Below are 22,708 nucleotides of genomic sequence, written 5' to 3'. Positions count from 1 at the left end.
ACTTAAAGTTGAAGATGAGATCTCAATTTCAAAACCATCCTAAATGGAGTTTTAAGCAGTGTAGAATTAACCCAGAAAAAAATTTAACATATAAGTATCTGTAATAACAATAATAGCAACTCCCATTTATGAAGTATTAGGTGCCAGGCACAATGCTAGGTGCTTGGTATAGTCTTGATATTCTTTTTTTTTTCTATTTTGAGACAGAGTCTCATTCTGTCACCAGGCTGGAGTGCAGTGGCATGATCTCGGCTCACCAAAACCTCCAGCTCTCTGGTTCAAGCAATTCTCTTGCCTCAGCCTCCCGAGTAGCTGGGACTACAGGTGCGTGCCACCGCGCCTGGCTAATTTTTTGTGTTTTTAGTAGAGACAGGGTTTCACGGTGTTGACCAGGATGGTCTCTATCTCCTGACCTCATGATCCACCCCCTTGTCCTCCCAAAGTGCTAGTATTACAGGCGTGAGCCACCACGCCTGTCCACTTTTAGTTTTTTAGTCATAAAGCCACATTGGTTGGATTTCTTGATCTTGTGTAATACTCTTTTTAAAAGGTTTAAAGAAATCCTCATAAAATATACAGCATAGCTATAAAATTTGATTAAAACAACTTTTTAAGTAATTTGAATAATACATTTAATATATGTTAAAAATATTTTTGGCCAAGCATGGTGACTCATGCTTGTAATCCCAGAACTTTAAGAAGCTAAGGTGGGAGGATTGCTTGAGATCAGTTCAAGACTAGCTTGGAAAACATAGAGAGACCCCATTTCTAAAAAAATAACATAAAATAAGCTGGGTGTGGTGGTGCCTGCCTGTAGTCCCAGCTACGCAGAGGGTTTAGTAGAATCACTTGATCCCAGGAGGTTGAGGCTGCAGTGAGCTGTGACTCTACCACTGCACTCCAGCCTGGGTGATAGAGCGAGACACTGTCTCAAATAAATAAATAAATAAATAAATAAGTTTAGACTATCATATTTGTGTTATGTGTAATTAGGGAATCAAAATAAAAGTAATTATGTGTTACTTCTGCTTACGTCTTGCATGAGAAGGCCTTTAAAAAAGCAAATCTAGGGGCCGGGCGCGGTGGCTCAAGCCTGTAATCCCAGCACTTTGGGAGGCCGAGGCGGGTGGATCATGAGGTCGAGAGATCGAGACCATCCTGGTCAACATGGTGAAACCCCGTCTCTACTAAAAATACAAAAAATTAGCCGGGCATGGTGGCACGTGCCTGTAATCCCAGCCACTCAGGAGGCTGAGGCAGGAGAATTGCCTGAACCCAGGAGGCGGAGGTTGCGGTGAGCCGAGATCGCGCCATTGCACTCCAGCCTGGGTAACAAGAGCGAAACTCCGTCTCAAAAAAGAAAAAAAAAAAGCAAATCTAAAAAGTAGGTTTTTCATTAAAGTACTACAAAATGATAGTAAAATTATGTTTGTGTGCATTTGTTTTATTTATTTTTCTAGTAAAATAAATCTACAAAAGAGTGAAAGAGCTGGAGCCAAATATGTTGCCTTTGAAAAAGAATGTTTTTAAAAGGACCATTTTTCCCCCCTCCTAAGACTACTTTGTGCCAGGTGCAGTGGCTCACACCTATAATCCTAGCACTTTGGGAGGCTGAGGTTGGCTGGTCACCTGAGCTTAGGAGTTTGAGACCAGCCTGATCAACATGGTGAAACCCCCTCTCTACTAAAAATACAAAAATCAGCAGAACGTGGTGGTATGCATCTGTAGTCCCAGCTACTCGGGAGGCTGAGGCAGGAGAATCGCTTGAACCTGGGAGGTGGACCGTGCAGTGAGCTGAGATCATGCCACTGCACTCCAGCCTGGGCGATAGAGCAAGACTCTATCACAAAACCAAACAAAAACAGAAGACTGCGTTGATACATTGCTTCAGAAAGGACAGTTTATTTCTAATATTTGACCTAGTGAAACATTAAGTCCTCAGTGTTTAGACATGTGTTTAAACTGTCACTACAATCATTCGTGACATAATTTAGAGCACTTCAGCTTAGTTCACCGTCTGTGAGTTTAGCTCCCATTCTCTAAACAGAACATTGAATATCTGGGATTTGTGGGGCCACAGAACAGTGGCAGCATTATTCTTTAATACAAACAATTGATGTTTTCTCAGTCTTTGAAAAGAACTGTGCAGTCATGGTTCAAGAGAAGTTTTAGGCCCTTCCTACTCCACCCCTCAGCTCTTTCTCTTCATTTGTGCCAGCCCCCATCCATGTTCTATACCAGAGCCAAGCACAGTCCTGCTTTGTTTTTGTATGGTCTGTACACAATGACTAGTTTTACATTTTTAAATTGCTGAAAAAAATCAAAAGAATAATATTTCATGACATGTGGCAATTATATGAAATTCAAATTTCAGTGTCCATAAATAAAGTTTTATTGGAACACAGCCATGCTCATTTGTTTATGTATTTCTATGGCTGCCTTTCACACTACAACAGCAGAGTTGAGTAGTTGTGACAGAGACCATATGGCCCAAAAAGCCTAAAATATTTACTATATGGCCCTTTACAGAAACAGTTTGTCGAACCCTGAACAATACTACAGCCAAAGTTATCTTAAAAAAAAAAAAAGTTTGCTTATTTTACCTTCCTGCTTAACACCCATTGCCCTTGGAATAAAAATCTGTCAATTTCTAGAGGGACCACATAATCAAGACCCTTCCTACCTCCACCCACATCTTAATATATGCTCCCATTCTTGTCATCTTAAATGTTCTGCTTTTTTTTTTTTTTTTTTTTTTTTTTTCTTCCCATTAGGTCTTCAAATGTTTTTTCTGCCAGGATGTTGACCCTCTTATTCCCACTCTAGGTCTCATTAATAAACCTGAAGTCAGGTTCATTCTTTTAGTTTCCAGTAACATCTTGAACTTCTGTAGTATGCATTACAGTTACAATTGTTTGGCCTATTTCTGTTCGCCTTGTTTAACTATAAACCCTTGAAGACAAGGACCATGTCTGTCTTGTTGTACATCCACTGACAAGTTTAGTGTCTACCACATAGCTGGTTTGGCTTACATTGCGGTTTACCAAGGACAGTCTGAAACTGTCTGCGTTTAGGCCTCTGTCAAAGTAAATATTGTTCTTCCCTTACTCTCAAAAGTGTGCCAGTTTGGACAATAAATTATATATTACCTGTAACAAATGCTCAATAAATACTTTTTGAATGACTTAATTTAGTAGAACTTCAATGATTTGGAGTCCAAATAATTACCACTCTTTTTTTTTTTTTTTTTTTTTTTGAGACGGAGTTTCACTCTTGTTACCCAGGCTGGAGTGCAATGGCGCGATCTCGGCTCACCGCAACCTCCGCCTCCTGGGCTCAGGCAATTCTCCTGCCTCAGCCTCCCGAGTAGCTGGGATTACAGGCGTGTGCCACCATGCCCAGCTAATTTTTTGTATTTTTAGTAGAGACGGGGTTTCACCATGTTGACCGGGATGGTCTCGATCTCTTGACCTCGTGATCCACCCGCCTCGGCCTCCCAAAGTGCTGGGATTACAGGCGTGAGCCACCGTGCCCGGCATAATTACCACTCTTAATAAGATATTATAAATTCTCTTAGTTCAAGGAAAATGTAAAGGATAGGGGGAAAACACAGACTTTTCTGAAACATTTCGGAAACAGCATTCAGGGCATACCCTAAGTTCAATGTATGTTTAACTCAATTTCTTTAACCTTCAATATGTGCAGTGAGAACAAATGATTATCTTGAAACACTAAAGCATCCTCAGTTGCCAAAAGAAATCTTATTTTCTATATACATGAATTACTAAGAAAATAGGGTTCATATGTAAGGTTATCAGTAGTAATACTTTAAAAGATTTTTTAAATTAAGGCTTAATTAATTATTTCATATTCCTACTGATGTTTTTGTATTATCGTATTTAGGATTACTGATATTAGTAATATAGGCAGGATGTATGAAGAAAATGTACTTTTGTACTGTTTTTGTCTTAGTAAAGGTAATAGTGGTCTCTCTTGGCAGCACATGGGGGCTATGGGGGAGCTGGCTGTCCTTGGAAACTTAAGAGTATATTCTTTTTTATTTTTTTTTTAAGAGGCGGGGTCTCGCTATGTTGCCCAGGCTGGAGTGCAGTGGCTGTTCACAGCCACAGTCCCACTACTGATCAGCATGGGAGTTTTGACCTCTCCATTTCCGACCTGTGCTGGTTCACCTGTCCTTAGGCAACATGGTGGTCCCCCAATCCCGGGAGGTCACCATATTGATGCTGAAGTTAGTGCAGATACCCGATCATCATAGCTCACGACAGCCCAGAACTCCTGGACTAAAGTGATCCTCCAGCCTCAGCCTCCCAAGTAGCTGGGACTACAGGCACATGCCACCACACCCGGCAAGGGTATATTCTGAAAGTGAATATTTATATCCAGGGCCTAATAGAGCAGAAATCTGCCCTCAGAGACAGAATGGCTTTCAGTCTGATTCCCAAATGGCAGAAGAAAGTAACATATGTTAGATTCAGAGGAGAGCTTTTTAAATATATAGCTGTAAGCTGTCTAAATTCTGATACATGTCATTTAGTTTCTGTTTTGGGGATCACTAAATAGAAGGGTGACAGAAGGGTGTCCTGTTCCTCAGGTGTATTGGGGAAAAAGGGTTTAAAACTGCTGATTGAATGTGTTAGTGTATAAAAAGCAAGAATGTATCAGTCTGAAAGGGGTTTGGTCAGACTTAGGCCAAGAACTTAGGACCTCGGATGGAAAAGTAGAGTTGTAGAGGCAGACTTTGATCAGCAGAGAACTATATGGAAATGGGACAGAGATGAATCATCATGCCCCACCAGGGTCACAGTAAATCGTCCCTTAAAGCTGTCTACTTCTGCTCTGATTACATGTTTATCATGCCACTTTCTGATTGCTAATCTGACATCCAAGGTATTCAGGTATTCTGGGTGAGAGAATAAAAGATTTCTGATCACCAGAAAGGAATCTTCCCCACTGGGCATTAGCTTATTTCCAGCTGAGCTAGTATCAGCTTGTAAGTGTGGCTTATTTAAGTCAGCCTCTCTGAGCCAAGTCTAGGACAGCGACAGCTCTGAGGCTATTCTCAAAATAGTGGTCAGTTTATGAAGCTGATGTCACCCACCGAAACCTTTTGGCGGAGTGTCATCCAGCTTTTTCCTTTAGCCTGTACAACATTATCAAATCCCCTTGTTCTTCCTTATGCCACTCTCTAAAGATCATTCCTTTTGGAGTAACTGGAATTCCAAAAGTTTTCCAGTAGTGTTGTAAGTCTAATAAATGCGACTTCCAGAACTACCTGGAAAAAAATGAATGTGAAATTGGTAACTATTCGTCACATTTGCTATGTAATAGGATGGCAGTTTGTATTGTAGAAGCGTTTGTATTGTATTTTTCCCTCTTTTTTATCTTCGTGGGTGACAAAACTCCTCTACCTGTTTTGGTCAGTGAACCACACTGCCTTCTACCCAGTCACCCAAGCCAGAAACCTGGATGTATCCTGTTTCTTCCCTGTTTGTCTGCCAGCCACGTCTAGTTGGTCACCAAGGCCATCATCATTTCTAGCTTGAATCATTACCAGTGTCGCCTATCTCTTTTTAACACCTGATCTGTCTTTGAGGTTGATGCCAAATAGTAGTGTTTAAAATCATGTCTTTTAAAATCATACTTCTGAACTTGTTACTTTTCTGTATGAAACCACTGGGTGGTGTTTGCTATTTTGACAATGTAAAATGCATATTCGTTGGCGTGGCATTCAAGGCTCTTCATGACCTGGCTGCTTCCTCCTTCCCCACTGTGTCTCTTCTGTTTGCCTCACTTCCATGACACATGCACACTCAGGTCATGAGGAACTGGTTTGACAGGCTGCTTCATTCCTCTGGATGCTTGCATTTGACATACATGTGCTCATGATGTGCTCATCCTGTGGTCATCTTGCTTGACCTTTTGGCAGCGTTCGATACCATTGTATACTCCCTCCATTCTGAAATACTTTCTTCCCTTGCCTTTCATGACATCATTCTTTCTGGAATCTTCTCTTACCTTTCTAGTATTCCCCTCAGTCTTTTTTTGCTGGGCACTCCTATATTTTCTCTTTGCATGTTGAGCTTTCCTGGGGCCCAGTTCTGGGTTCCGTTTTCCCTCTTAAGCCTACTCAATTTAGCTCTGCACTATACGGCCGTGGTTTGGTATAAGGATTTTTATATTTAGCAAAAATGTGTATAAATATCAATTGTGGTACAGTTAATGTATATTTTTCTCATAGCTATTTGTTCACCATCGTAAAGATAGTTGCCTATCATTTTAGTCAATGAGAACTACCATAATAAGCTAAAAGCACTGCCTTTTAGACAGTGGAAGCTGCCCCCATAGTGTGCTCTCTTCATTTGAATGAGTGGTATTTTTCTGCATCAGTCTACAATCTCTCTCATTTTGCCATTGTATAAAATGATTAGATTTTAGCCTCCCTCAAAAGATCGATCCGTGGAGTTTATCAAGTAGCCTTCGATCTGTTTACACACTTTACTAAAGCAAATGGAATGACTAGGTAGAAATTAGGGTAAATGTTGATTCTTTATTTAGAAGAAAAATTTTCTTCAGAGAAATAAATCGGAATTGGTAGGTGATACTATACATTTTATTATAGTCCAGATCACTGCCGGGGAATTATTCTAAATAAACTAAAGTCAGAAATATTTTCAAAGAAAATAATTATCGAGTAATCAAACTGTTGCCTTAAGCCTTTCAGTGATGAAAGATGTGCCGGGTGCTTAGTAGAATTGTTCCACCTGAACAGCTGGCTCTTCCTGCTATTTCCTTATGTTACATTTACAGCATTCAGAGATAGAATCTTTGGTTGTTGTAGAGGGTTATTGCAAGAGTCTGATAGGAATACTACATCAGTACTGAAGGGGTGGTATATGAAGAAGTAATCATGACATTCCCAGAATTGCATAGGAATTACTAGCAGGGAGAAGAAAATTTAACTCATAATGTAGTTAATTTTAAAGATAAGATTAAAATTATATTGCAATAGGTGTTTTACATCAATTTAGTATAAGCAAGGTATTTTTATTTTCATTTTGTTTTTTCTACTCTCTGCATATAACAGAGAAAATTGGGAACTGTCCCTTTAATAAAACCCTGTTTACCTATCTTCTTCTTGTGGGAGTGGCTTAGGAACCTGTAGAGTGAGGTGTAACTTCCAGCTCTGCATTCTGACCTGCAACCGTGGATAGAGTGCTGGTACTACAACCAGGAAGTGACAGATAATTGCTTTAAACTACATTAGAAAAGCTTCTCATAGCAAGATTTAGAGATTGAAAAAGTGATAATTTTTACATAGTTGTCATTAAATATTTGGAGCTCTGCTGTGCATAGAGACTGCAACATACTTAGAATACACAGCTTTCTGGGACAGAAATTGATCTTCTGACTTTTGAGCCTTATCTGATTACTGCTTGGTTCATCTTTTTTTTGTTAAACTACTCTGTAGGCTGAAAGGGAGAGACGCTTCTTTGCAGGTGGGTGGTCACCTTGTGTCTAAAATTTAGGTTGTTTTTGAAGGCTACTAAGGTAGAGTGTTTTTGCTGCTGATTATTGAAAGAATTATGAATATCAGGCTGGGCGTGTGTTTGAATGTTTGAATGTTCAGCATGGCTGTAAATAACCACATTTTTATAACTGACAATTTTGTAGAAAACGTCATTTCAACTGATTGGTAAATCTATAAGACAGTGAATTAAATGATTTCTATTTTGTTTTCCATTAACCTGTTATATATATTTAATTACTAGCTTGAAAAGTATATTGAAATTACCATGCTATTAACTTCCTGCTAGTATTTAATAAAATATTTAAAACATTTATTTAAGTAGTCAAATAAAATTACACTTTTGTTGTTAGTATTTTACTAATAAGTTTCATTTCTTTTGCTGCTAGGAAGCTGCCTGAGTATTCATCATTGGTTTATCTTTTTGCTTTAGTCTGTCTTTGGAATAGTTTGATGTCTATTATTTAAGTTTTGATAAACGATTAATCTTACACAAGTATATTGAAATACTGCTTGCTTCTCATTATAAAGTTAACCATCCTAGTATGACACTAAAATATTTCAAAGATAATTTTTTTGAAAGAATGAGTTAATTAGTAGTATGAATTATTATTGTGAAAAAAGTTCACAAATGACTCATTTGGAGTGGAAGTCAGAAAATAAATGTGTGTGTTCCTTTAATATCAAGGACAGTGGTTTCTTAATTTTCTCTACTACTAATGGGCCTTTTTATGTTTCTTCCATGGACACTGTGCTTCCAAAGACTTTGTCTACCAAATAAGGGGTATGCATTAAATAATAAATATTAAAACCACTATTTGTTAGATATATATTATTTCCAGTGAGAGTTTATCAGTCTGAGGTATCCATTCTAGTTTAATATAGTTCAGCTCAAAACAGAGGCTTGCCATTTCACTTAGCTTGAATGGCTTTATTTTAGATAACTATTTAGATATTTTTGATTTTTTGAAATAATATCTGATAATGTCTGAATTTTCATCACCCTCCTTTTATGGAATCCTTGTCATCTGGGCACAGCAGATTGGGAACTAGTGATGTAAAAGTGCAGACATTTTGTTCTTAATACTTTTGAAGGTCTATAAAATGTAATGAAGATCATCTAGTATAATATAGCAAACAAAGATACAGTAGGTACTAGACAGAGAAGAAAGAAGGAAGACGAAAAATGAAGTGGTATTTGTTGTAGGGATTATTGGGGAGGAATTCAAGGCATCTGTGTTTTGGCCCCATCAAATCTATATTTATCTCTACTGTTTTCTCAATTTTAAATTTTTACTTCAGTTAGGCTGATGCACTACTGACTTCCAAACAAATGTTGCTTATGTTCATGTATTTATTCTGTATTTTTAGTTGGTTTCTGTCTCTTCAACATTTCCCATTTTTCCATTCTCCCATTCATATTATTCCTTTAGCTCAGCTGAAAACACTTTTCCAGTGTGACGCTTTATCTGATCACACTAATCCACAGTCATGTTTCCTTCCTTTAGACTTTCATATCATGTTGATTCTACCAGTACTTAAGAAGATAATCATATTGTATCTTGTCATATAACTTAAGAACATCCTGTGTCTCTTCAACTATATTATAAGTTGTTTGAGGGCCAAGAACTTCACTTCTGCATTATGTTTATTTTCCTTAGCAACTAGTGTAGTAGTGCACATTCGTTGGGTACTAAATAAATATATATTGAATACATGAGAGAGAGAATCTTAACTAATAATTGCTTCTAGTGTTATGCTGCTTCCTTCTACCTTGCTTAAGCATGTAATTATCTGTAATGTTTTTAGACATCAGACCATTGGTTATCATAATATTATTTAACTTTATTTTTTCAACTGGAGGCCATTATTCAAAATTATAATAATATTGTTTTTGTTTTGCTAGGTAATGCGTGAGTTTGTTGTATTTGATGATTTCAAAATAGATATGCTGCCACAAAGAAAGAACAAGCTGGACTTTATTAAAGATAAATCAGAGGAAATATTCTGAAGTCCATACTCTTGCCTTTTATATATCAGGAAAATATAATTTGAAATTTATTGATATATGAGATTTTTAGGCTGGGTGCGGTGGCTCATGCTTGTAATCCCAGCACTTTGGAAGGCTGAAGAGGGTGGATCACTTAAGGTCAGGAGTTCAAGACCAGCTTGGTCAACATGGTGATCACAAGGTCAGGAGTTCAAGGCCAACAGGTGAAACCCCACCTCTACTAAAAATACAAAAATTAGCTGGGTGTGTTGGCGTGCATCTGCAATCCTAGCTACTCAGGAGGCTGAGGCAGGATAATTGCTTGAACCCGGGAGGCAGAGGTTGCAGTGAGTTGAGATCACACCGAGATTTTGCCACTGTACTCTAGCCTGGGTGACAGAGGGAGACTTTGTCTTAAAAAAAAAAAAAATTAGTTAAAATATTCAAATACATTATGGATTAAGAGGACAGGTTCTGAGCTGACAGAACTGAATGGTGATTCAGTGGTCATGGTAGACTGGTTAGATTGCAAAGCTAGACAGAAGGTCAGAGGCTGGGCGCTGTCCTCACACCTGTAATACCAGCATTTTGGAATGCCAAGGAGGGTGGATCATTTGAGGTCAGGAGTCCCAGACCAGCCTGGCTAATGTGGTGAACCCCATCTCTACTAAAAATACAAAAATTAGCCAGGTGTGGTGATGCACACCTGTAATTCCAGACACTCTAGAGGCTGAGGTAGGAAAATCACTTGAACCTGGGAGGCAAAGGTTGCAGTGAGCTGAGATCGTGCCGCTGCACTCCAGCCTGGGTAACACAATGAGACTCTATCTCAAAAACAAACAAGCAAACAAACAGCATAAACTGCAGATCAGTATTTACCATAAGGCATGAAGAAACTATTTTACAAAAAGAAAATTTAAAACATTTTAACCTTTCATTTACAGTAGTTATCATAATATATGCTTAAAAATAATTTTATCTATTCCTTTTATGAACTCTGTCAGATAGACTTTATTAACCCATGTTTATAGGTACAGAAAATGGAGGTACAGAAAGGTCAAATAACCACCCAAGCCACATGTCGTGTCTTTACACAATCGGTCATTTTGATTTCAAAATTTATGTTTTGAATCACTGTGATATTATATTTTCCAATACCCAGTGTAATTTTTCTGTCATTTTAGAGCCTGACTAGACAGGAATTCTGGCAACTGCTCCAGCAGAACTATGGCACTGAGCTAGGCTTAAATGCTGAGGAGATGGAAAACTTGTCACTGTTGACAGAGGATGTGCCCCCAAGGTACAGCAAAATGTTGTGAAATGTCAAAGTTGATCAATTATTAATCAAAGCAGAATTATTTTAGATTTGACCAATTCTGAATTTCTATTAATTTATCTTTGGGTGCAGTCTTCCTCTTCGTTCTCTGTGGTGGAATGGGGTGAAAGGTGGGGACAGAGAATAGTTTGCTAAATAGGTAAGCACATATGAGATATATAAGGAAATGTTGACTATGTCACTTAGGGTTTACTTCAAGTCTGGTTTTAGTAAGCCTTTTAATTAAGGATCTGGAGAAGTACCTAGTGAAATCTCTTAGTTTATAGGTGACAATAAAGTAAATTAGATGGTAGGTGTTTTGAAGGATACAATGATATGACGTTTTCTCAAGAATTCCCTAACATAGTGCTTAGCATGTGGTTGGCACTCAATAAATATTGAAAACGTTAATGGAAGGAGCATATAGCCTACTATGGAATGCACATAATTGTAATACAAGGTAGATAATGGTAAGAGCCATAACAGAGTAACAGATAATGTGATAAAGAAACCAAGAGTACAGAGAGATTATTTTTGACCGTTGAGGATTTATTTAGAAGAGTGGACATTTTTATTAACCTGTGTGAGTAAAACTGCATTATGTCCGATGGAAATTGAGCTGTTAGCAACAAAAACAATTACGGAGCATACATTCAAATTCTATAGCAAACATTATGCAGAGTGAAAACAGCCAGTCACAAAAGACCATATATTGTATGTATGTGATTCTATGTATGTGAAATGGAGTCTAGAATTGGTAAATTTATAGAGACAGAAAGTAGATGGTAGTTGCTGGGAGCTAAAAGGAAGAGAGGATGGGGAGTGACTGCAAGTGGGGACAGCGTTTCTTTTTTGGGGTGATAAGAATGTTCTACAATTAGCTAGTGGTGATGGTTGCCCAACTGAAATGTATACTTTAAATGAAGTGGATTTTGTGGTATGTGAATTATATCTTAAAAGCTTGTTATTTAGAAATTTTATATCCAGTCTTAAAATGGAAATATTTTGTAAGTCTCAATGTATGTACAGAAATTTTACTCATCTAGGTAATCTTCTTATGCTGATTCAATTTATATCTTTTCAGCTTAGCATCAATATTTTATAGCCTTTTTTCACATGGTATTGTTGCACATGTGTATTTTATTAGCTTTCTGTAAAGTTATAAATTTCCATTGTATTGCTCTCCTTGTAAAGTTTAGTAACCTCTTGCCGGCTGTGGATTTGGATAGAAAAGCAATTACTCTGATGCAAAGAGCCTTGGATTGTGAGAAACAAGATCTAGATCTTAGTTAGGGTCACCAAATGGCCGAGCAACCTCAGGCAAATCTTTTCATTTTTCTGATTCTCAGTTTGCTTGTCTATGAAATGAGGCAGCCGAACTAGATTATTTTTAAGGTCCTTGCAAACTCGAAAAGTTTCTAGTCTTTGAGGAAAGAAAATATTTTTGACTAGCTGCTGTATTTTTCTTCTGGTGATTGAATGCTTTCTTTTTTCCTTTTTCCTTTTTTTTTTGAGATGGAGTCTCACTCTCATCCAGGGTGGACTGTGGTGGCATGATCTTGGTGATCCTGGCTCACTGAAATCTCTGCCTCCTGGGTTCAAGTGATTCTCCTGCCTCAGCCTCCTGAGTAGCTGGGATTATAGGAGCCTCCCACCACTCCCACCTACTTTTTGTATTTTTAGTAGAGACAGGGTTTCACCATGTTGGCCAGGCTGGTTGTGAACTCCTGACCTTGAGTGATCCGCCCGCCTCGGCCTCCCAAAGTCCTGGGATTACAGGTGTGAGCCACTGCATCTGGCCTGAATGCTTTCTAAGAAAGTGTGTGGCAGGGTCCTTATTCTCTCTTCTACTTCTTTTGCTATTCTTCAGTCTCTGAAAGAAGCATGTCTGTTTCAACCCTTTATTTCCTCAGTTCTTCCATCTTCTGCCTCGTTATTTGCAATCTCTCCTTCCTTCTTCCTTCTCCTTTCCTCTTTATTTTTCCATGTCTCATGTCCATCCTGTTGAGCACTGGAAATTAGATCAGTTGTTGCTCCCTTTGTATTTAATAGGTTTTCCTTTCCTTTTACTCCTTGAGAAAGGGAAAGCAGATCCCAGGACATTTATTATAGCCTTGATCATTTGACAGCTATGTCTTAAACTTTGTTCTTCAGGCTGGGAAGAGTGAGGAGGCAGGACTGGCCAATGGGCTTAGGCTCAGACATCTTGAGCATACACTTTTGGGAGGACTTTGCCATTTGAGCTGGGACTGAGTCAGAACGAAGGAGATCTAAAACTGCCTTCTTGTGCAGTCTAGTATCTAACTCAAACATGTACTCTGTACCTGTCCAAGCTTTGTGATTGTACTCACATGAAATTTAAACAAGCAATTTTCATTTGATTCTTTGCTGTTATGGCCGTTTGTATTTTGTTAATTTTGTAATGTTTTGGAAATTTATAGAATCTCATGTGAGTGTATCTTGTTTTCAGAAATGATGTCAACTTGCATGTAATTTAAGAAGATAGCCTTATTATAAGTAGATATTAATTTGTTATATTATAGTAGTCCATTTATTATGAAAGTGTTTTTATCATAGAAAATGACCTCAGTGAGGAGACCAAATCATTTATTTGTGTGGAGGTGACCTTATATTTCTATACTGATGTGTTTCTTACAGAAGTCCAGGAAGAAGCAGCTTGGATGACTCTGGGGAGAGAGATGAAAAATTATCCAAGTCAATCAGTTTTACCAATGAATCAATTAGTCGAGTTTCAGAAACAGAGTCATTCGATGGAAATTCATCAAAAGGAGTTAGTATATGATATCCTTTTTAAAATATATCTGATACTGTCATATCTTAATCAGAATATAAGATAAAAATACAATATACAAAGTGTTAAAAAATTACTGAAGATATCATGCTCCTACCTTATTTTAGGAAAAAAGTTTGAAGTCTGTTAAGTAGCAGAGGTTATGTGGGAAAAATATGTAGTTTTGTTTAGAGCTATATAAAAAGCAGAGCTACCAAGCAGTTTTACCTGGGCATCAGTCTATAGGGGGATAAATATCATTAAAAGAATAATAAGATGGAAAAATTTGTAAGTATCAAAATTTCCCCCAGGGTAAGTACTGTGTGTGCTGGACAGAATCTGTTTTTTTCAAAAATTCTTTATTTATTTTTTTTCTTTCACAGAAGGGAACATCATGGAGAAAGAATCTGTTTTGAAGGTAGAAATGAGCCCCTGAGTAGCAGGCTTGAGGAATAAGCTGCTTTTTAAGCTTTTTAAGCAGGCAGGTCCAGTTAACTACTAGGCATTATACTCAGTTACCTAGTTTCTTCCTTTATTTTCTCAAGTATCATTGTAAGCTCATCAGTTTTTTATTCTAATGAGCTTCAATCACTTGGAGTCATTATTTGATGGGAGCCCCTTCAGGTTGGTTCCTTTGGCTTTTTGAAATGACCAGTATCTTTGATGATGTCCTCTCTTTCTGGCACAACAATATGTTCTAAGCACATTTTGTATGTTTTCTGCCCCCCAAAATGGCATCAGCCATTTTCCTAATAAGCCATAGATTTTCTTAGTGAAGAACCGTATTTAGAGACCATATTCTGTGTGCTAGGAGTGCTCCTACTGCAGAGCTTTTGTTCTGCTGATTGGGGATCCAAGTTTGTGGTCAAAGCTGAATTTTTTTGTTTTGAGCAGGGCTTTGGCTTCAAATCCTACTTCTGCCACTTGCTAACTGTATAATTACTTAACCTTAGCTTTTCTTTTCTCAACTGTAAAGTGAGGATTATACTTCATAAGGTTTTTCTTTTTAATAAGAATTAAATGAGTTAGTATATATGAAAATACAGTCATGTTCGCATAATGTTTTGGTCAATGATGAACTGCATCGTTGGACCATGTTTTGGTGGTCCAAAATACTTTTTATTTTTTGAGGTGGAGTTTCTCTCTTGTTGCCCAGACTGGAGTGCAGTGGTGCGATCTCAGCTTACTGCAACCTCAGCCTCCTGAGTAGCTTGGATTACAGGTGTCCGTCACTATGCCTGGCTAATTTTTTATATTTTTAGTAGAGATGGGATTTCATCATGTTGGCCAGGCTAGTCTCAAATTCCTGTCCTCAGGTGATCCACCTGCCTCTGGCTCTGAAAGTGCTGGGATTACAAGCATGAGCCACTATGCCTGGCCAGTCCCGTAACATTTTAAGGGAAGCTGTAAAATTCCTTTGCCTAGTGAGGTACCATCATAACATGGTAATGCAACGCATTGCTTACCTGTTTGTGGTGATGGTGATGTAAACAGACCTGTGCTGCTAGGCCCATGAAGATAGAGCACATACAATTATATAAGTACATAATACTTGGTAATCAAATAATAAATCATTATTTTAGAGCGTACTCTTTCTACACATATATATACATATATATATATGTATATATATATGTATATATGTTAACTTTGAAACAGCCTCAGGCAGGTCCTTCAGGCAGAATTCCGCAAGAAAACATTGTTATCATAGGAGATGACAGCTCCATGCATGTTATTTTCCCTGCAGGCCTTCTCCTCCCTACAAAATGTGTAGGTGGAAGACAGTGATAGTCATGATCCTGATCCTGTGTAGGCCTAGGCTAATGTGTGTGTTTGTGTCTTAATTTTTAACAAAAAAGTTTAAAAATAAAAAATAAAAAATTAAAGATAGAGAAAAGCTTTTAGGATAAGTATATAAAGAAAGAAAATATTTTTATATAAGTGTCCAATATGGTTTAACCTGTGTTTTTACAAGTCAAAAAGTTTTTTAAAAATTTAAAAGTTCATAAAATAAAAATGTTACAGTAAGCTAAGCTTAATTTATTATCGAATTTTTTTTAAAACTATTGTAACCTAAGGGTACAATTTTGTTTGTTTGTTTGTTTGTTTGTTTGTTTTAAGATGAAGTCTCGCTCTATTGCCCAGGTTGGAGTGGAGTGGCATGATCTCAGCTCACTGCAACTTCCGCCTCCTGGGTTCAAGTGATTCTCCTGCCTCAGCCTCCCCAGTAGCTGGGATTACAGGCACATGCCACCACAACCGGTTAATTTCTGAATCTTTTAGTAGAGACGGGGTTTCACCATGTTGGTCAGGTTCATCTCAAACTCCTGACCTTGCAATCCGTCCGCCTCAGCCTCCCAAGGTGCTGGAAATACAGGAGTGAGCCACCACACCTGGCCTAAGTGTGCAATGTTTATAAAGTCTGCAGTAGTGTTCAGTAATGTCCTAGATCTTCAGATTCACTCACCACTCATTCACTGACTCACCCAGAACAACGGAATTCAGTCCTGTAAGCTCTATTCATAGCACAGACAGGTGTACATTTTCCAAATATTTTATTTCAAGTTTTTACTGTACTTTTTCTATGTTTAGATGTGCTTAGATACACAAGTACTTCCTACTCTGTTACATTGCCTACAGTATTCAGTAGAGTAACATGCTGTCCAGGTTTATAGACCAGGAGCAATAAGCTATACCATACAGCCTAGGTGTGTAGCAAGCTATACCATCTAAATTTGTTAAATACTGGCACAACGATAAAGTCACCTAATGATACATTTTTCAGAATGTATCCCTGTCATTAAAGTGATGCATGACTGTACTTAGAATAGTTCCTACCACACATTATCCAATAACTGTTAGCTGTTATAGCTGAAGGTGAGTCTGCATGTGACCAGTAATGATCCTTTTCTACCCTCCCCCGAGGAACTCCCACTGTCTCCTCTGAGTAAATGTTGGGAAAACATTGAAAAGGTATTTATGTGAAAGGCCAACATGTTATCAACTTGTTTTTAGCAGTCATGCATCTGCCTCAGCATGGTTTTCTGTTATGGGTTTCTTGCAAAACTTACTCATCTAGAGACCCTTAGTGACTTACTACTGGTACAAGGGAGGCGAATAACTTAATGTTTTGAGATCGATCATACATTCACCTGTGTTCAGTATAGATGTTTTCAGGTTATGGGATACAAGTAGTATAGAAGTTTAGTCCTTTTCTTCTGTTTGCATTCAAGAGCCACATGATGAAATTCTCAGATGACTACAAGTATTGTATGTCACTTGCTTTGCCTCATTTTCACATCTAACAAAGTTAGAAATAACAGAAAGACAATAATAACTTTTTTTCCAAGATGAAAATATGTTTCTTAAGTGATAAAATTAATACACTTTGTAAAACTTCATGAAATACGGTAGGGTATACAAAGAAATAAAAGTCATCCAGATGCAAACCACTGGAAGACAGTGACTTAATTTTCCTATAAATATCTATTCGTATTCTTTATAGCAGGAAATAGAATTTAACTAGCAACAAGAGGAGAAGCGTAAGTGTAGAGCTGTAGAGAACCATCCTGTACTTAGCATCCGTTAAGGGTCCCTGGTTTAGCTAAATAGGCATGTTGCTTTGTAGTGTGGAACTCTCAAATAAACCAAGTTTTGATTTTAGCAGTAATCTCTGCTTGAAGAATCAATCTTCTGATTAGGGCAATATAATTCTTTAATAAATTGTGTCCTGGATCCCAGTTGTTATTCTGCTATCTGGGTGGCCAATGGAAACCTGTATCCTCCCTGGAGCTGATTCTGCTATTTAGTGCTTCTCAAGGATCTCATGGGACATGAAGTAAAGTGCTCTCTTTCATCTGTGTACGTACAGAAAATGCAAGAAAGTATTCTGCTGTATAGTTTATATAGACTTTTTGGACTGTTCCACCAAGTCTGATCATAATACAGTACTATTCTACTTGAATACTAACATAGCAATAGCATCATACTTTAATGCCTATCATTAAATGTATTGTGGAGATAACATCATCTTTATTAAACCATCCCAGAAAGTATAGATAGCATCATCCAAGTGAATCCTTTTTTTTTTTTTTTTGAGAATGAGTTTCGCTCTTGTTACCCAGGCTGCAGTGCAATGGCACGATCTTGGCTCACCGCAACCTCCGCCTCCTGGGTTCAGGCAATTCTCCTGTCTCAGCCTCCTGAAGCTGGGATTACAGGCACACGCCACCATGCCCAGCTAATTTTTTGTATTTTTAGTATAGACGGGGTTTCACCTTGTTGACCAGGATGGTCTCGATCTCTTGACCTTGCAATCCACCTGCCTCGGCTTCCCAAAGTGCTGGGATTACAGCAAGTGAATACATTTTAATACCTAATCTCTTAATCCCTTTGCAGCAAAGCCAATTGTGTTTTTATGAGTTTGCTATGAAATTAATTTGTTTTAATCTTCTCTCTCCCACTGTAGTCACATGTGACTTTTATCTCTCCATTTTCTTTCCATTTCCCTGCTGGGTCTTGAGAGATGGGTGAGTTTCCTTCCTTGAGATGATGGGGCAGGCATTGGTTGGAGAAGCTAACTGGGTTTGGTTCTTCTCCATTGCCTACTCTAAAGAACTAATTGTTCTATTATTTTTGTCTTTTGTCTATTTTCCTTTTGCATAAGTGATTTACAGGATCTGTGAAGCCCCTTTTATATGATGTTTTTCATAAACTTGTTTACTATTGTATAGAATGATTCTAGAATGGCATATGTTATTTACTAATATTTTATGGACTGGCATTTAATAGCTTTGGCAATGTGATGCAAGCATAACAAACAAAATGCTGTAAACATTTTTTCAAAGAGCAATATTTCAATGTATCTTTAATATTAAGGTTCTCGCTGTAAAATCTAAGCTTAAAATCTGTTTCTTATTTTGAAACCGGATTGTTTGTCTTTTAGGGATTAGTTGAAGAGGAGTCCCAAAATGAGAAGCAGAACAAAAAGAGAGTCTTACCAACTTCGGGAAAGAGGTTAACTCTAGTGCCATCGAAATCACTGGACTTGAGTAAAAATGAGTATCTTTCTCTGGACAAAAGCAGCACTTCAGATTCTGTTGATGAAGGTAAATAACTTCTTATCAATTTTATTAAAATTTCAGTTATGTCTTATTATGTTTATCTTTGTAATAGCGGTGTACAGATTGAGAATTTAGTTTCATTAGACACAATGTCACCCTATAAAGAACCAAAAAAGGAATGGAAGCTTATAGAAAGTAGGAGAAAGAGGCTGTTAAATCTAACTTACCCCGCTGTCTTCAGAAGCCTGGAATTTGAAAAGCTTCATCACATTTAGTTTTTAAATGTGGTGTTAATAAAAATCTGCATGCCCGTTCCTATATACCAGCCAATGTAATATGCTCACATTTCATAGGTAGAGTGACATAGTAGTTCATTTAGGCTAGCCCTCATTTCCTGGTAGGGAAAATAAGACCTACAGGAGCTAAATCTAAAATTATGCAGCTAGTTAACTATGCAGAACTTGAGTTAATGACAAGGTGTCTCAGTCCAGCATTCTTTTTACTCTACTTCAATACTGCCCAAATTACTTTCTCCTTTCCTCCTCTTACGAAAAGACATCTAGGCCCGGTATGGTGGCTCACGCCTGTAATCCCAGCACTTTGGGAGGCCTGGGAGGCCAAGCAGGTGGATCACAAGTTCAAGAGTTCAAGACCAACCTGGCCAACATGGTGAAACCCCATCTCTACTCAAAATACAAAAATTAGCCACCTGTAATCCCAGCTACTCGGGAGGCTGAGGCAGGAGAATTGCTCAAACCTGGGAGGTGGAGGTTGCAGTAAGCTGAGATCTCACCACTGCACTCCAGCCTGCGCAACAGACTGAGACTCTGTCTCAAAAAAAAAAAAAATCTTTCTTATGTTCTGGTTTCTCTTTATAATGAATAAACCGTTCACCTTTTACTAAAGAAAAAAAAGACACCTTAGCAAGGTTATTCTAAACCTGTTTTGTGTATAATTATGAAAGCAAGTAGTCATGGCAGGGATGCATTCTGAGAGTACTATAAATTTAAATTATTGAGTAGCCTCCAAAAGAAAATAAAGATTCTAAAAAATTCTGGAAGGAAAATCTTTCTCTCTGTAAATGATTTTTTTTTTAAAGTGTGCTCATCAGCCAGGAGTGGTGGCTCATGCCTGTAATCCCAGCATTTTAGGAGGCTGAGGCAGGCAGATCCCAAAGTCAGGAGTTCAAGACCAGCCTGACCAACATGGTGAAACTCTGTCTCTACTAAAAATACAAAAGTAGCCAGACATGGTGGTGTGCACCTGTAATCTGAGCTACTCAGGAGGCTGAGGCAGAAGAATTGCTTGAACCCGGCAGGTGGAGGTCGCAGTGAGCTGAGATTGCAGCACTGTACTCCAGCCTGGGCAACAGAGTGAAACTGGATCTCAAAAAGAAAAAAAAAAGTGTACTCATCAATATTACTCAGAACAGTACTCAAGTTTCTGTGCATGAAGATGCAGGCTTTTGATTGTGGTTATATTTTAGCACAATGGGATGAGTTTTTGAAAGCAAGAGCATGGAAAATTCATTGTGATTGCTCCTGAATTTGATTTGTTTTCACTGTAGTCATTTCAATTTAATTAAAAAATTTTCCATTTAATTTTAATTCACTTTTAGAGGAAGATTCTATATTTGAAATTTATTACAAAGATAAATGACAGTAATATTCCATATGGCATTAAAATAAACTTATTTGGTTTTAGAAGGCCAACAGAGATTAAGCTTCATCATAATATAATTGTGAAGAAAATCATGACCCAAAGGCTTTCCAAATTTCAGGACTATTATATTCTAGATGATTTTTAACATTCTATAATATAATCAGTTTTGTTTTGTATTGTAGTCCATGTGTACATGGTGTCTAGAGTGGGCTCAACAGATAGCAGTTCTTGACCACCCTGGTGGTAACAAAATTGGGAAAGAAAATGAAGAGCAAGTCAGATAGAGGCCAAAATATCACCTTTTATACTAAGAGTGACAAAGTCAGCGGATGTGGGTACGTGTGAAAGATAAGTGGGCTGCTGATGGAGCTAAAGAATGAGGTGGACTTACCTATCAATCACAGGAAATGTTCAACTGCCTCCCCACTGGAGGGACGATCTCTCCTGGGCAAATATCAGCTTCTGTGGGCACCTAGATCCAGAAGGAAGGACAGAAGTGTGCCAAGCCTACCCAGCATGTTCCTTTCACATTTACTAACTGTATTCATAGCTCAGGCTGCCATAACAAAATACAGATTGGGCAGCTTAAACAACAGAAATTTATTTTGTATAATTCTGGAGGATAGAAACCTCAGATCAAGGTTTGGCAGAGTTGGTTTCTGGTGAGGGGTCTCTTCCTGGCTTGCTACCTTCTATGTGTAGACACTGTGTCTGCACATAGCATTTTCTCAGCACATGCTCATGGAGAGAGGGGCAAAGTGTGAGGGAGGAGCAGGAGGCAGGAGAAAGAGAGAGAGAGAGAGAGAGAGAGAGAGAGAGAGAGAGAGAGAGCATGCTTGAGCAAACTCTCTCTCTCTTTCTCTCTTTTTTTTTTGTTTTTGAGACAGAGTCTGACCCTGTCACCCAGGCTGGGGTGCAGGGGTGTAATCTTGGCTCACTGCAATCTCTGCCTCCCAGGTTTAAGCAATTCTTATGCCTCAGCCTCTGCAGCATCCGGAATAGCTGGGATTACAAGCATGCACCACCACACCTGGCTAATTTTTTGTATTTTTAGTAGAGACGGGGTTTTACCCCTTGTTTGCAAAGCTGATCTTGAACTCTTGGCCTCAAGCGATCCTCTAGCCTTGGCCTCCCGAAGTGTCTGGAGTCTCTTCTTATAAGGACACTAATTCTCATAAGGAAGTAACATTGTAAGGGACCTACTTTATTTAACTTAATTACTTTCTTTAGAGGCCCCATCTCCAAATACAGCCACACCAGGAGTTAGGGCTTTAGCAGAAGAATTTGGCGGGGGTGGGGGGGGCCCCAAACATTCAGTCCATAACAATAATCTACTTCCTGTGGTTAGAGTGAGTTAAAGGGGTAGAGAGAGGCTGGGAATTACCGTAATTGGGCACCTTTAACTTGGAAGGAGTGAAGAAGAGGCATCTCACTGTATTATATATAATACATGTGGCACACAATAATATTTTGTCAGTCAATGTAAGCCCATTTCCCAACCATTTTATGTAGATGTAAGTTTACTATATTAATGTGTTTTCCTTAACATAATACTTAATTTTTAAAAACATATTTTAAAAACTTCCAAAATATACACCATGTGGGTTATACTGCTTTTAGGTTTGAGAAAGAGATCAAAGATTTAGTTTTTCTTAGTTGAGCACAGTGGCTCATGCCTGTAATCCCAGTACTTGGAGAGGCCGAGGTGGGAGGATTGCTTGGGCATTGCACTCTAGCCTGGGCAACAGAGCCAGATCCTATCTCTTAAAAAAAAAAAAGAAAATTTAATATTTTTTGTGTTTCAGTTTTGAGGATATATGTTATAGACACTATGATTATTGCTACTTTCTTGTAACCACCAATAGGAGAGAGAGAAAGCAAAAAAATAATAAAATTAAAAGTAGTTGTTTAAAGGAAAATGTAGTAAAAATAACTTGAGGCTTGTTGTGGTTGTACTTATTAAGTAGGCATTTTAAGGACTCTTTTTTTTTTTTTTTAATTGTAAGATCATTGCCATTGGAGTCAGTGCAGTGGGAGACATTTGGAAAGATCAAGGGTAGCAAAGCGTACTTACCATTCATGCTTTAGTATGCAGCAGGGCATGGATTAGTCATGTACTGTCTACCTGAACCTAGGACTTTAGGAAGATCTACTCTGGCACCCAGTGGCCAAATAGGTAAGTAACACCAAAACCGGGATTTTTTTTTTTTTTTTTTTTTTCCTTTTTCTTACCTGCTTCTTTTATAAGAATGGTCCTTCCAAAGTAGTTTCAGAGGGGCACTGTGGCTCATGCCTGTCATCCCAGCACTTTGGAAGGCCAAGGCAGGCAGGTCACCTGAGG

General features: G+C 38.2%; 1 protein-coding gene across 2 annotated transcripts in view; it reads left to right on the top strand.

Moving 5' to 3' along the window:
- The window catches only part of GRAMD1C (GRAM domain containing 1C), a 98,737-nt gene that overhangs the window by 48,689 nt on the left and 27,340 nt on the right, over nucleotides 1-22,708 (top strand). The window contains exons 1-4 of one of the 2 annotated variants that reach the window (XM_003935443.4): nucleotides 7,202-7,517; nucleotides 10,721-10,836; nucleotides 13,510-13,642; nucleotides 18,588-18,750. In XM_003935443.4, the coding sequence (XP_003935492.1) occupies nucleotides 10,796-10,836; nucleotides 13,510-13,642; nucleotides 18,588-18,750 (337 nt within the window). In that variant the 5' untranslated portion in view covers nucleotides 7,202-7,517; nucleotides 10,721-10,795. Of the gene's footprint in view, nucleotides 1-7,201; nucleotides 7,518-10,720; nucleotides 10,837-13,509; nucleotides 13,643-18,587; nucleotides 18,751-22,708 lie in introns of those variants that run through there. The other variant, XM_074404342.1, reaches the window with a different exon arrangement.

The sequence above is a fragment of the Saimiri boliviensis genome, chromosome 8 (genome assembly GCF_048565385.1).
Source record: "Saimiri boliviensis isolate mSaiBol1 chromosome 8, mSaiBol1.pri, whole genome shotgun sequence".
Lineage (NCBI taxonomy): Eukaryota > Metazoa > Chordata > Mammalia > Primates > Cebidae > Saimiri > Saimiri boliviensis.
The sequence above is the reverse complement of the archived record's forward strand: the minus strand, read 5'-3'. Positions and strand labels throughout refer to the sequence as shown.